Raw genomic sequence first — 14,614 nt, forward strand, 5'->3', positions numbered from 1 at the left:
GTGATGAGAATGGCACTCTGCCTCTGTGGTCTTCCTCCCCAGAACCCAGAGCCCCAGAATAATTATGAGAAAATCAGAAAATTATCAGGCAAATTCTAATTGATGGTCATTCTACAAAATGCCTGACCACTGCTCCTCAAAACTGTCGAGACCATCAAAAACAAGGAAAGTCTGAGAAACTGTGACATAAAGAAATATGATGGTTAAATGCAATACGGGTTCCTGGATGGAATCCTGGAACAGAAAAGGCAAATGGGTAAAAAACTAAGGAAATCTAAACAGAGTATAGACTTTAATAAATAATAATATATCACAGTATTGGTTCATGAATTGTGTCAAATATACCACCCTTAATGTAAGATGTTAATAATAGGGAAAACTGGATGTGGGGTATACTGTCTTTGCAATTTCTCAACAAATCTAAAACTATTGTAAAATTAAATTTAAAAAAAAAACTAATGTTTTTGAATAGTTTCAAGTGAATGCATCTGTAACTACCACCCAGAGTGAAAACATTGTCAGCACCCATAAACCCCTTGTTTCCCTTCTCAATTATGTCACCACCTCTCCCCCTAAAGAAAAGTTCACTGCTGTGATTGTATGATAGTACATCCTGCTTTTCTTTATAATTTTACCACTATTATGCCTCTCTAAACAATATAGTATAGTGTTCCCTGGTTTTGAAATGTATATTAATGTAATCATACAGCATATATGCCTGTAGGTCTTGCTTAAGATTTGTCCATGTTGTTGCAGGTTGTCAGCCATTGCATGTTCATTTTCATTCCTGTGCAGGATTGTGTTGTATGAATTACTTCAAATTTTATTTATACATTTTATTGTTGCTGGACATTTGGGTTGTTTCCAGTGTTTCCAGTGTGGATGATTTGAAAAGGATATTCTGACCATCAGATTTGTGAGATCCCTTGTGGGTTTCTTTTCTTTCTTAAGAATATCTATTTATGTGGGGCAAGGAAGAAGAACCTCTTGCTGTTTGAAAGCAGTAGTGGGATCTTGCTCAGGGACCAGGATCTAGAGTGAGAGTCCGAGAAGCCCAGAGCTCCTGTTCATGCCTTTTGCCAATAGGCAGTCGGCTGCCCAACTGCCTCAAGATGATGGGAACATTCCTTCCCAGGGATGTATGGACCAACTCCTTCTCAATTTTATCCACCACTTTGCTAGTGGTATCTATGGATCAAACAGCAGAAAGCTTGATCTTAGTAACAATTCCTCATGCTTTGAAGAGAATGAGTCTCTCTTAGGCATGTTCCTACCAAGTGGCCAAATAGAAAGGAGGCAATAAGGCTCCCTTGACTTCCCCCTAAGATCCTTCTGGCCCTGGTAATCCAGGTTCCTGACTCAGGGAAGGCAACTTGCTAAACTGTCCAAGCAGACAAGTCCTTTATGTGCACATGTGCACACACAGGTGCACACACACATACAGTGAAAATCTAAGGTTGAGTCAAGGAGGGCTGTTCTTGCTCATCTGGCATCATGAGAATATTTCCCAAATGAGTGCCTTTGAACTAATTGTATTTTATTTTTAGCAGAGGCACTTCGCAGGCCCACTTATTAAGTCTTGTTTTGCCTATTTTAGCCCCATTGTATTTTGTTATGACCAAGTAGAAGGCAGCGCACCTAGTAATGAAGAGCCCAGGCTAAAGGGTCAGACAGACCAGAATCCTGCCTCGGGTAGGTCTCTTCTGAGTTGGGTAACCTGGAGCAGTTACTCATCCCTTCTGAACCTCAGTTTCCCCATAGGTTAAAAAAAAAATAAGAAAACTTACTTTGCAAGTAGGTCAAATAAAGTGCAAAAATGTATGTAAAGTATTTAACACAGTTCCTGACACAAAAGGAAAAACTAATAAATGATGAAGATTATCGTTGTTTACATTAAAAATGCAATAACTGGGGACTTCCCTGGCGGTCCAGTGGTTAAGACTTCGCCTTCCAATGCAGAGGGTGTGGGTTCAATCCCTGGTCAGGGAGCTAAGATCCCACATGCCTCGCAGCCAAAAAACCAAAATGTAAAACAGAAGAATAGTGTAACAAATTCAATAAAGACTTTAAAAATGGTCCACATCAAAAAAAATCTTTAAAAATGCAGTAACTGATCTAGTAGTTCCCTTCTTTAAGCCTTTGGTCAGACATATTGTTAAATATAAGGTTTTCAAATACAGCTAAAAAAATTACTCTGTGACTTTTAGCATTTTATATTTTCTATGCTAATTTGAATTCATAGTAGAATTAAAAATGGTGTCCAGTGTCAGTGAAAGCTTTTTGTTGTTCTCACTTCTGATTATAAGACAGACCAAATTTGTATCTCTTTCTATCAGGTTTATAATCGGAGATTTGTTGGATTCTGAAAATGACATCTTTGAGCAGCCCCAAGAATGCGACCCTCATGGATCAGAAGAGCCACAGAAGGCCTTTGACCATGGGACAGAGCTCATCCCGTGGTACGTGCTGTCCATCCAAGCTGATGTGCACCAGTTCCTGCTGCAGGGGGCCACGGTCATCCACTATGACCAGGACATGCACCTCTCTGCCCGCTGCTTCCTCCAGCTTCAGCCTGACAATAGCACCTTGACCTGGATAAAGCCCACCACTGCTTCCCCAGCCAGTGCTAAAGTAAAACTTGGTGTGCTTAGTAACACATCCGAGCCTGGCAAATTCCCATTACTGGGCAATGCTGGATTAAGTAGCCTGGCAGAGGGGGTCTTGGATCTGTTTTCAGCAAAGGCTGTGTACATGGGACACCCTAGCATTGATATACACACTGTGTGTGTCCAGAACAAACTGAGTAACATGTCTCTCTCAGAGACTGGTGTGACACTGCTCTACGGGCTTCAGACCACGGACAATAGATTATTGCACTTTGTGGCACCAAAGCACACAGCTAAAATGCTCTTCAGTGGATTGTTGGAACTCACTAGAGCTGTGAGAAAGATGAGGAAGTTCCCTGACCAAAGACAGCAGTGGCTGCGGAAACAATACGTCAGTCTCTACCAGGTAAGGGGTACAGCCTTCCCTCTCTCCTCAGTGGTGTAATTCTCCAGATATAATTGTTATAAAAACACACTGGACAACTAGACCACCAAGGTTCATTCTCCCAGCTCTGTCATTTCCTACCTGAGTGATATGGAACAGCTTTTATTTAACGTCTCTGTGCCTCAGTTTCTCATCTATAAAGTGAGAATAATAATGATACCTATTCATAGGGTGGCAGTGAGCTTTAACTGAGTTAATATGTGTAAAGCCATAATGTAAATTCATAGGTATAAAGAATAGTGTCTGGCTCATAGTAGGTCCTATTATTATTTTGTATGAAAACAGTGACTGTGGTCATTGTACATCTCACATCTGGAAAGAAACAAGTTAATATAAGTATTTTCACTTACTCAAAGTGAAAATGGAAAGCATTGTATATGAATGCTTTTATTATTAATTAGGGACTAGCTGATACATTGGAAACCTTCACTTTGGAAACTGAAATCCTGTTTCGTCTTCTAATGTGCTCCGTGACTCTGGGAGGGTTATTTAACTTACTGTGTATTGCTGCTGAACTGTAGGACTTTTAAGGTTAAAAGAAACTTTCCCAAATGTGAGATAAACTCATACCTAGAGTTCTTCCAAACCAGATTTGTAGTGGCAGCAGCTCTTAGGAGGCAGTTTCTCACAGTCGCAGCTTAAACTGAGTGAGTTTTTCATTAACCCTAAATTATCAGGTACTTTGACACTCCAGCTAAGGGTGGCAGGAGGCCTGGGCTGAATGAGGTGGTGAGAAGAGAGAGACACAGGCATAACCAGAGTAGCACACTTGTGGAGGAAGGAAGGCAGAGATTGCTCGGAAACTGAGTCATAAACCCCACTACAAGGTGACACAGTTAGTGGTGTTGTCAAATGAGTTGTACAAAGTATGCGGTTTTTCTTTGCTATGTTTTTCTATCCATTGTGGGGGGGGAATTATCTTTTCTACTAGTGTCACAGAACAAATAGAAGTATGATTTAAATTACTCAAATGACTGATTTCATGCACTTTTCACAGTGCTAACTTGTCCCTGACAAGTAAAAACATCTTCCTCTCTGGAATGTTAGTAGAGGCACATGTAGGACCCCTTCTTTCCCCTTTTCCCACATCCATGCAGTACTTATGAGTAGAGATCATATCCTGAATAACTAACTTGATTAATGACTTAATAAGCACATAGACCTATATACACGATTATGCTGCACTGCGCACAGCCAGTTTTAGTTAACTCATCTAAAATGGAAAACAAAATACCTGCTTCCTGTCTGTTCCACAGGGAGCTCTCAATGCTGCCAGCTGCTTGGAAGAAAGGTCTTCAGGAGCTATGATCAATATTGATTTTCTTTTTTTTTTCATAAATTTATTTATTTATTTGTTTCTGTTTTTGGCTGCATTGGGTCTTTGTTGCTGCGCACGGGCTTTCTCTAGTTGCAGCGAGCGGGGACTGCTCTTCGTTGCAGTGCACAGATTTCTCATTGCAGTGGCTTCTCTTGTTGCAGAGCACGGGTTCTAGGCGCGCGGGCTCTGTAGTTGTGGCTCGCAGGCTCTAGAGCGCAGGCTCAGGAGTTGTGGCACACGGGCTCAGTTGCTCTGCAGCATGTGGTATCCTCCCCAACCAGGGCTCAAACCGGTGTCCCCTGCATTGGCAGGCAGATTCTTAACCACTGCGCCACCAGGGAAGTCCCTTGCTTTTCAATTACAGTCACTTCTCAGCCTTCTAGAATCATGAAAATCCATTCAAGCTGGGCATAAACCAAAATCTTTGGGCTCAATTACAATCACTGTCACAAAGCCTATGTGGTTTACTTGCTCCATTTGTTTCCCTCCCCATGTTATAGCATAAAATAACTGAATTAACATATAAGGTCTACTTAGTTTCTCATTTAACCTGGCAACCTTCAGTTTGTGCTGAAGGAGGCACCAGCTGAGACCATGAACAATGGTCTGATGAGAAGAGGTAAGAGCAGAGACAGAGGAAATGACTTGGAGCAGATTCAGTCCTACACAGTTGCAAACACAGCTACACCCCTTCCTATCTCCTAGCCCCCACCCCTCCACCCCGTGTGGAACCAAGCCATCACAGTGTAACAGCAAAATAGCTCCAATATACCTCAGTCACTTCTGAACACACAGGTGACATTATTCCTCAAAACAATGTACTACAGGGCTTCCCTGGTGGCGCAGTGGTTGAGAGTCCGCCTGCCGATGCAGGGGACACAGGTTTGTGCCCCGGTCCGGGAAGATCCCACGTGCTGCAGAGCAGCTGGGCCCATGAGCCATGGCCGCTGGGCCTGCGCGTCCGGGGCCTGCACGTCCAGAGCCTGTGCTCCGCAACGGGAGAGGCCACAACAGTGAGAGGCCTGCATACCGCAAAAAAAATAAAACAATGTACTACACGAGCTGCCTAAGACAGGCAACAGTCTTAGACACTCAAGATTTCTTTCTTTCTTTCTTTCTTTCTTTTTTTTAAAGTGAAAAAGGTCAACGGACTACTCATTTTCCCATCAAATAGACCAGTTCCCAAATGATCTCAGGAAACATCAAAAAGATGCTAATTTCGTACTTGGAGAACAAAAGGTCAAACAGGCATCATGCTAAATAAATGCCCCGCTTGCTGACTTACAATACGACTTAGCACATTTAAAGCTCTGAGAAGTCTCAAAGTACAAACAAAACCTACTTAAATGTATCTATAAATTAAAGAAATGTATGAAAATTCTTGATTTCTTCCAAACCTCTGTTAACAGCCCTATAAGTGTATCTCTTTATCCCCAGTTTGGGAAGAGCTTATATAGAAAATAATCTTTCTGATATAAGAGTCCTTTCGTGTGATGAATGTTTGCACGGTTACTTTCAAATATAAGTATTTTAGTACTAGCAAATGTAAATTGATCTAATGGAAATAGTAGCAGGAGATAAAGCAAAAGACAAGAAGAAATAGTGACATTTGTAATGAAGCCTAGGAACACAGGAAATTAAAAGAAAGTAAACTCTGCAGAGATTCCGTGTGGGGTGTGGAGGAAAGGCTGGTATCACGAGCTTTGGCTCAAGGTTATCATGGGCAGAGCTTGGGAACTCATGTACTTGGAAAGATCTCTGGGAAGCTGAGAAGGTTATACACAGGATTATCAGTAAACTTTGATTGTAAGCAACAGAAACAGATTCTAGCTATCTTCAAGGGAAAAAATGGGATTTATTTAAAGAATTAGATTAGTTTCACAGTCTTTAAGATATCATATGCAAAGATATGGTGAGTTAAAAGTGCATGAATATTTTTAAAGGAATTAATTTCCTAATCCTCAACTTCCACATGAACTGTTTTCTAAAACTGAGAATGTACCTTCACTCACAATAGTCCTTCTCCCAAATTAAAAATAGAAGGACATATTTCACCTATCCTAAACAAGTTTATTGTTTTGTATAAAACGAAAGAAAGATTCAAACTACATTTTAGTTCCCAGAGAGTCTCCTTTAAAGATTAAACAAAAGCATCCTGCCTTTTCCAGGCCTAAAATATTTCCATTAAAAGTAAAGCTTGGCACACGTTGACCTGTTCTGAATTTAGAAAAGCCAAAGCAGTGGAGGCTGATTCTTTTATATGTACATGGTAATGCATCTATTAAATTTTTATATTAAAGATTTTATTTTTTAGAGCAGTTTTAGGTTTATAATAAAATTGAAAGGAAGGTACAGAGATTTCCCATAAACTTCCTGCCCCCATGCCTGCATGGCACCCCCATTATCAACATCACTCACCAGAATGGTACATTCTTTACAAAGGATGAACCTATGTTGACACATCGTAATCACTCAAAGTCCATAGTTTACCATAGAGTTCACTCTTGGTGCTGTACTTTCTAGGGGCTTGTGCAAATATTTATTGACATATATCCATCACTATAATATTATATGGAGCATTTTTAAATTTTATTTATTTATTTTTGCTGTGTTGGGTTTTCGTTTCTGTGCGAGGGCTTCCTCTAGTTGCAGAGAGCAGGGGCCACTCTTCATCGCGGTGCGCAGGCCCCTCACTATCGCGGCCTCTCTTTTGCGGAGCACAGGCTCCAGACGCGCAGGCTCAGTAGTTGTGGCTCACGGGCCTAGCTGCTCCGCGGCATGTGGGATCCTCCCAGACCAGGGCTCAAACCCATGTCCCCTGCATTGGCAGGCAGACTCTCAACCACTGCCACCAGGGAAGCCCCTTACATGGAGCATTTTCACTGCCCTAAAAATCCTGTGTGCTCTGCCTATTATCTCTTTCTCCCACTCCACCCCCACCCCTTCCCCCAGTCCCCTGCAACCACTGATCTTTTTATTGTCTCCATAGTTTTGCCTTTTTCAGAATGTCATATAGTTGGAATCGTACAATATGTAGCCTTCTCAGATTGGTTTCTTTCACTTTGTAATATGCATGTAAGTTTCCTCCCTGTCTTCTTGTAGCTTAATAGCTTTCTTTTTATTCTGAATGAAATTCCATTGTCTGGGTGGACCACAGATTATTCATTCATTCACCTACTAAAGGATTTCTTTGTTGCTTCCAAATTTTGGCAATTATGAATAAAGCTGTTGTAAACATCCATGGTCAGGTTTTTGTGTGGACATAAGTTTTCAACTCATTTGGGTAAATACCAAGGAGTGTGATTGTTGGATCATACAGTAACAGTATGTTTAGTTTTGTAAGACACCAAACTGCCTTCTGAAGTGGCTGTATGATTTTGCGTTTCTGCCAGCAATGGATGAGAGTTCCTGTTGCTCCACAACCTCACCAGCATTTGGTGTTGTCAGTGTTCTCAATTTTGGCCATTCTAATAGGTGTGTAGTGGTTTCTTGTTTCATTTCGCATTTTCCCTGATGACATATGATGGGGAACATCTTTTCATGTGATTATTTGCCATCTGTATGTCTGCTTTGGTGAGGTGTCTGTTAGGGTCTTTGGCCCATTTTTTTAATCGGGTTGTTTATTTTCTTATTGTAGTGTCTTAAGATTTCTTTATATATTTTGGATAACAGACCATGAGATATTCCTTTGCAAATATTTTCTCCCAGTCTGTGGCTTGTCTTCTAACTCTCTTGACAGTGTCTTTTGCAGAGCAGAACTTGTAAGTTTTAATGAAGGGGTCTATTAAATGTTTAAAGATGTGTTATTTAAAAGCCATAGATAGGGCTTCCCTGGTGGCGCAGTGGTTGAGAGTCCGCCTGCCGATGCAGGGGACACGGGTTCGCGCCCCGGTCCGGGAGGATCCCACATGCCGCGGAGCGGCTGGGCCCGTGAGCCATGGCCACTGAGCCTGTGTGTCCGGAGCCTGTGCCCCGCAACGGGAGAGGCCACAACAGTGAGAGGCCCATGTACCGCAAAAAAAAAAAAAAAAAAACCCATAGATAAAAATTTTACAAGGTTTCCTTCAGAGTATGTTATGCAATAAGGTAGTTAAAATCTATTTATGAAATTGTGTCATGAATTGTTTATTCCACTTTGGAGTCAGTTGTATTGACTTATTATCAGGGACTCTCTTCAGCAGGCCTGCACCAGGTGGAACCATCTCCAACCATTTTCATTCTCTGTATCACTGCATTCAAGATTCATTTTCCAGGGACAGAAATTCTGATTGGCTTATTTGGATCCTGTACCAACCATTGATCAAGGGAGGCTGTTCCCCTTTGATTGATAGACCCAAGACTATATCTAGTGAAAAAGAGATCAAATAAAATTGGGGTATGGTTAGAGAAAAGAGAAATGATCCATAAGCAGGCATAAATCACAGATATCCACGACAAAAAATCACTAAAAGGTTTCATCAAATGTCATTCAAAAGATCTTCAAGTATCCAAGTTACTCAGCATGCTGGGATCCATAACAGGATGCAGGAAGTGGGAGGTCACAAGTCATAAAATCAGATAGTCATTGAACATTAGGATGAAGGAGTAAGCATGAGCGCGCATGCGTACACACACATAAAGCCTCTTTATTATTTGCATATTATCTACAACAAAGCAAAATCTATTTACAAGCACTTCTTTGGAATTGCAAAGGAGGACTAACCTTAAAAATTTGCAGAAAGTAAAGATAGTAAATGGAAATTAATTTTAAGAGGTACCTTTTCTACAAGCTGTGAAATATCACCAGTATTGTTTTTAATTCATATGTGTCCTTTTTGTAGTTTTATTAACTGACTTTCCTGACTTATAAGGAGAATTGTTGACCACTGATCATTAATCAGGAGGGATTGCTCATTCATTAATCAATAGGGATTAATGAATTCCTACTGATACTCAATGCATGTTACACAGAGTTGCCTTACAAGCAGCAGCTATTGTAAACCATCACCTACCCACTGAGTATGTTTTTGCTGCTCACAACATCATAATATGCATAGTGCTCTGAGTCCCCTGGGCTCTCTATCCTTGGATATCAGTCACTCAAGAGGATGGCAGCTCCATTTCTCATGCTTTTTCTTCCTTCTCCAGCCACTAGCCAAAAAGGGTTGTTTTGTTTTGGGCATATGCCATTCTTAATATCAGTGGTGTGCACCTCCTTTTATTAAAAAATTATCCAACAAAGAAAAAAAAAAGAGGATGGCAGCTCAACTACTCAAGGTGCTCCCAGAGCCCTCCAAAGTGAATTTTGTGTACTCCACCTACTCTGACTTCAAGTCAGACTGTCCCAAGCATCGAACTAGGTGAAAATACACTGGAGTGATGCAATAGCAAATAGAATTTGATTTTACTTAAATATATTCGTACACACATGTACACCCTCCAAGTCCTCCAAAGCCCAGATCTGCAAAGTACATCTTAGTGAATTTGCCTGCAGTGATAATTCTGGAACATAACCTCTGAAACTGGGAAGGGAAATTTTTTTGTTAATCCCAGTTGAACGTGGCCCTATTAAAGCACATCACTGGAACTCAGCAGGGTGTGACCAGGACAACAGAGGACATGATGAAATCCCCAGCAGAGAGTTCTGACAGTTAGAAAACAGCCACTTGCGTGGCCAGATGGTTATTCTTCGGTGACAGCCTATTCTCCTCCACCTCTGGGAACTTACGAGAAGCTGTTAATATATTTACTTCCCCATTGCTCGCTCTTTCCTTATGTGTTCAGAATGTGGTTCTTTTACAGGAGGATGGACGATATGAAGGCCCAACTTTGGCTCACGCTGTGGAGTTGTTTGGCGGCAGACGATGGAGTACTCGAAACCCCAGTCCCGGGACATCAGCAAAGAGTGCTGAGAAGCCCAACATGCAGAGAAACAACACCTTGGGTATAAGCACCACCAAGAAAAAGAAGAAAATCCTTATAAGGGTAGAGTTTATTTATTAAGCATTAACCCCAGTATTCCAGGACCATTGTATGGTCTACATCACCATAAACTACCTTAGGTCATTTGGCTTGGGGACAAGATGAGGTGTAAAACAAATGAAACACAAGAGCTTACCAACCACCTCCTGGATGCCAGGCCCAGTGATAGGAACTGAGTCAACACCAGCGAAAAGTCAAGGTCCATAGAGGGACACAGAGATATTAACAAACACAGTGAGATCTAAATAAGAGTCACTGTCAAGCTGTCTGCAAAGTGCTGTGGGAGCAGAGAGAAGGAAAATATGGGGCTGAATGGCAGTTGCCAGGGGGTAAGGGGAAGGAGAAAAGGGGAGCTGTTCAAAGATTATAGAGTTTCAGTTTTGCAAGATGAGAAAGTTCTAGAGATCATTTGCACAAGGTACAAATAGTTTACTATACGCTTAAAAATGGTTAAGCTGGTAAATTTTATGTTTTGTTTTTTACCCAGATATATATATGTATCACTATATATTATATATTGCATTATTTATATTCTCACTGTAACATGATAATATATTTTCTTCATGGTTAACTAGAAGAAATCCCAGTCTTTGCATATGGGAGGCCTAAGACATATGTTGATGCCTAAGTTGAACTTTGTCTGCTTCATAACTCTGTCTCTACACAGATTCCAGGGGTCTTATTCCTCCTCTTCTCACCCTCCCCAGAGGAGTGCTACATTTTAGTGAAGAACACATGGGATAAATATAACATGAGAATAGCTGGTCAGCCTTCACATAGGTCTTTACTATTTTTGTCAGGTGGAGGTGGTATTGAAGGTGGGTCAGTGAGAAAATACGGACCCACCTGAACTAAGCAGTGATGGGAGAGAAATACAGAATGAGAAACGATATGACTTTTGTGTTCCCAGGGTGAGAGTGGAGAGGCCACCGATGACGAGATGGCCACCCGCAAAGCCAAAATGCACAAAGAGTGTCGGAGTCGGAGTGGTTCTGATCCTCAAGACATTAATGAACAAGAAGAATCAGGTAAAGCAGCATCTTTACATCTGAGAATTTTTAATGGGAAAATATATGCATTTGGTTTTAAATTGTGATTTAACTATTGTGGGCATTCTTAACAAAACTCTTTATCACATTATATACTTACCTTTGTGTTTCACTAGATGATGGAACCCAAGAGGTATTTCTGCAAATACAAATTTGCAAACACAAGTGTAATTAAGAAGAAAATTCTCATTAAATAACTTGCCATTACTGACAAAGAATATTAGATATAAAAGATGCAATTTGATAGATTAGACCAGTGATTCTTTTCCCCTGGCTGGATATCAGAGCTTTTAAAAAATATCTGGATGCCACACCCCAGCCCAACTGATTTAGACACTCTCTGTCTGGGACCTGGACATCTATGCACTTTTTAAGTTCCCCAGATGATTCTTATTTTTTTTAATTTTTACCATTTACTCATCATTTGTTTATTTATTTATTTATTTGGCTATACAGCATGCGGGATCTTAGTTCCCCGACTAGGGACCAAACCCATGGCCCCAGCAGTGGAAGCACAGAGTCCTAACCACTAGACCGCCAGTGAACTCCCACTCCCCAGATGATTCTGATGTGTAGCCAGGACTGAGAACCCACCAGAATATTTTGATGCTTCTTGTACATTAATTACCTGCATGGATTGATTTCCTCAGATGTTCAGAAGCATCTTTGGTTTTCATTTAATTTCTGAGGGCAAGTATAATCAGAGTCCTTGTCTCTTTTCTGTCTTTCACCCTCACAGAGGCGAACACCATCACGAGCCCTCCTAACCCTCTCCCTTCCAGAAGAGCCCACTCTTTGACCACGGCTGGGTCCCCTAACTTGGCTGCCGGGACGTCATCTCCCATCAGGCCAGTGTCCTCCCCTGTGCTGTCTTCTTCAAACAAGAGCCCGTCCAGGTGGGGCCTTAACATGATAAAACAGAAGGACCCTTCGCACCCTTCAGGTTGTGTAGAAGGGCATCCTCTCCCAGTGCTCTACGGAAAGACTATCTCTAATTTTGACTTAACAATCACGTTAAAACTGAAAACCCCCTATGTTTTTAAAGTTCCTAATTTTCTTGATTTTGTATTCCTACCTTCTCATATTACTATAACTGCTTCTCATTTTTTGACAGACTAACCCTTCAAAGATCAGTAGCAGTAACAAAATCCGAGCTGTGAGTCTCTAAATCTGCACTGATATAGCAGGTGCTAGCCACAGGGAAAAAATGTTAAGTGGCTATTTAAATTCGAATTTTAATTAATTAAAATTAAATAAAATTTCAAATTCAGTTCCTCAGTCATGCTAGCCACATTAAAAGTGTTCCATAGCTACCGGTGGCTGGTGTCTACTCTACTGAACAGTGCAGATAAAGAACATTTCTATCATTGCACAAAGTTTTATTGGATAGCACTGCTCTAAACGAAGAATAAATTAAGTTTTAATGTAAGCAGCTTGACCCTTTGCTAATAGGTGAAATATATTTTGCACTCTTCTCATGTATGAGATATACACGTCTAGACAAGTGAATGTCTTACAGCAAGTTAGATAGGTTTAGCTGGTATTAGTGTAAATTATTTTGTAAGGTCCATGCAAATTACAGATTTGAAACAACAGCTACCCTCTCAGAAGAAATAATATTAAAATGAAAGTCTTTCAAAGGAATCAGAACACCACATCGTCTCCCTCAGCCCCATACTAAAGTTTAGGAAATGCAAAGATTCCAGACAGAACCATAAGACAGACATTCTTTACTTCGTCAAACAGAGGAATGGGAGGAGGAAGTGAGTCTGTACAGATACTGGCTTTAGAAACGTTAATTTTACACACGCGCATGCGCGCACACACACACACACACACAACACACACACACACCCCTCCTCCCCCCCTTCCTCTTTTCCTGGGAAGCTTGCTACAGAAAAGAACCCTACAGTGACTCATCTTTTAAAGGGAAGCATCCTTTCACAATATGAATAATGAACATAATTTCTACACTTGATGAAACTGGGTTACAGGTACATGGGAATTCTTTATACCACTCTTGCGAGGTTTGTAGGGGTTTTGGGGTGTTTTTTAAAATTTATTTATCTTATTTATTTATTATTTTTGCTTGCCTCGGGTCTTCGTTGCTGTGCTCAGGCTTTCTCTAGTTGCGGCAAGCGGGGGCTACTCTTTGTTGCGGTGCGCGGGCTTCCCATTGTGGTGGCTTCTCTTGTTGCGGAGCACGGGCTCTAGGCCCGCGGGCTTCAGTAGCTGTGGCTCACAGGCTCTAGAGCACAGGCTCAGTCGTTGTGGTGCACGGGCTTAGTTGCTCCGCGGCATGTGGGATCTTCCTGGAGCAGGGCTCAAACCCGTGTCCCCTGCATTGGCAGGTGGATTCTTAACCACTGCGCCACCAGGGAAGCCCGGTTTGTAGGTTTGTAACAAAATTAAAGCTACAAAGAATCAGAATTCTTTACATTACATTTCAGCCTATACAGTATCCCGGGTAAATAAAATAGCCAGAGAATTTGGATTAAGTGGTCTTTCCCTTTATTTCAATCACTCATAAGCAGGAACAGGAAGGACAAAGTAAAGGAGGAAAATCTTTTCAAAGAGGTAAAAGTAGAGAAACTACCATGCCAGATGCAAGATCAGAGGACCCTGCCATAGAAGGACAGGGGGCAGTGCTCACCAAGTATTCTAAACCAGAAAGAGAAGACGAAACAGGAGAAGAAAAGTCAGCCTGAATGCTCTTCAAGGAGGGAGCAAGACTGAGCCCTAGGAAGGGAACAAGTGGACTGATAGAGTTTCCTAAAGTCAGAGGGAGACGGGTGCCTACAGACAGAGGCTGAACCTGGAACCAGAAGGAAGGAAGGCAGGGAATGTACTTGTTTAAATGCAAATGATAAGCCATTTTGTTATCGGATCTTTTTCCTCTTCCTGAACCTCCACCCTCTGTTTCCCATACCACATTGGCGATCAATAACCCAAGCCTACAACGTACAATAAATCTATCCATTTGTATTACTCTTCCATTAATGCAGGTGACCTTCTGATGTCAACACAAAATAATTTTCCATGAATAAACACTATTGGCAGGATCGAGGATAAACTAGCTATTCATTACAGTATTCTCTCTACTTTCTTACATATTTGAAATATTTTGAAAGTAAAAAATAAGAGACAAAAGCAAAAATGAAAAAAAAAATCCTAGTCATTGATTTGACCAAAAACCAGTCAAAACATTTCTCATACTCTCCTCTCAGGGAACCAG

The 14,614-nt window shown here is 41.2% G+C and overlaps 1 protein-coding gene across 3 annotated transcripts in view; it reads left to right on the forward strand.

Annotated features, from left to right (window-relative positions):
- PLCE1 (phospholipase C epsilon 1) overlaps window positions 1-14,614 on the forward strand; it is a 313,229-nt gene that overhangs the window by 239,676 nt on the left and 58,939 nt on the right. For 2 of the 3 annotated variants that reach the window (XR_014291928.1, XM_082604110.1), the window contains exons 8-11: window positions 2,337-3,012; window positions 10,151-10,333; window positions 11,241-11,358; window positions 12,119-12,275. Coding sequence is in view for 2 of the 3 variants with exons in the window: in XM_082604110.1 (XP_082460236.1) it covers window positions 2,337-3,012; window positions 10,151-10,333; window positions 11,241-11,358; window positions 12,119-12,275 (1,134 nt within the window). In the remaining variant the exon portion in view is untranslated. The remainder of the gene's footprint in view (window positions 1-2,336; window positions 3,013-10,150; window positions 10,334-11,240; window positions 11,359-12,118; window positions 12,276-14,614) is intronic. The other variant, XM_082604111.1, reaches the window with a different exon arrangement.

Source organism: Mesoplodon mirus (genome assembly GCF_964341445.2).
Source record: "Mesoplodon mirus genome assembly, chromosome: 2".
NCBI classification, from domain to species: domain Eukaryota; kingdom Metazoa; phylum Chordata; class Mammalia; order Artiodactyla; family Ziphiidae; genus Mesoplodon; species Mesoplodon mirus.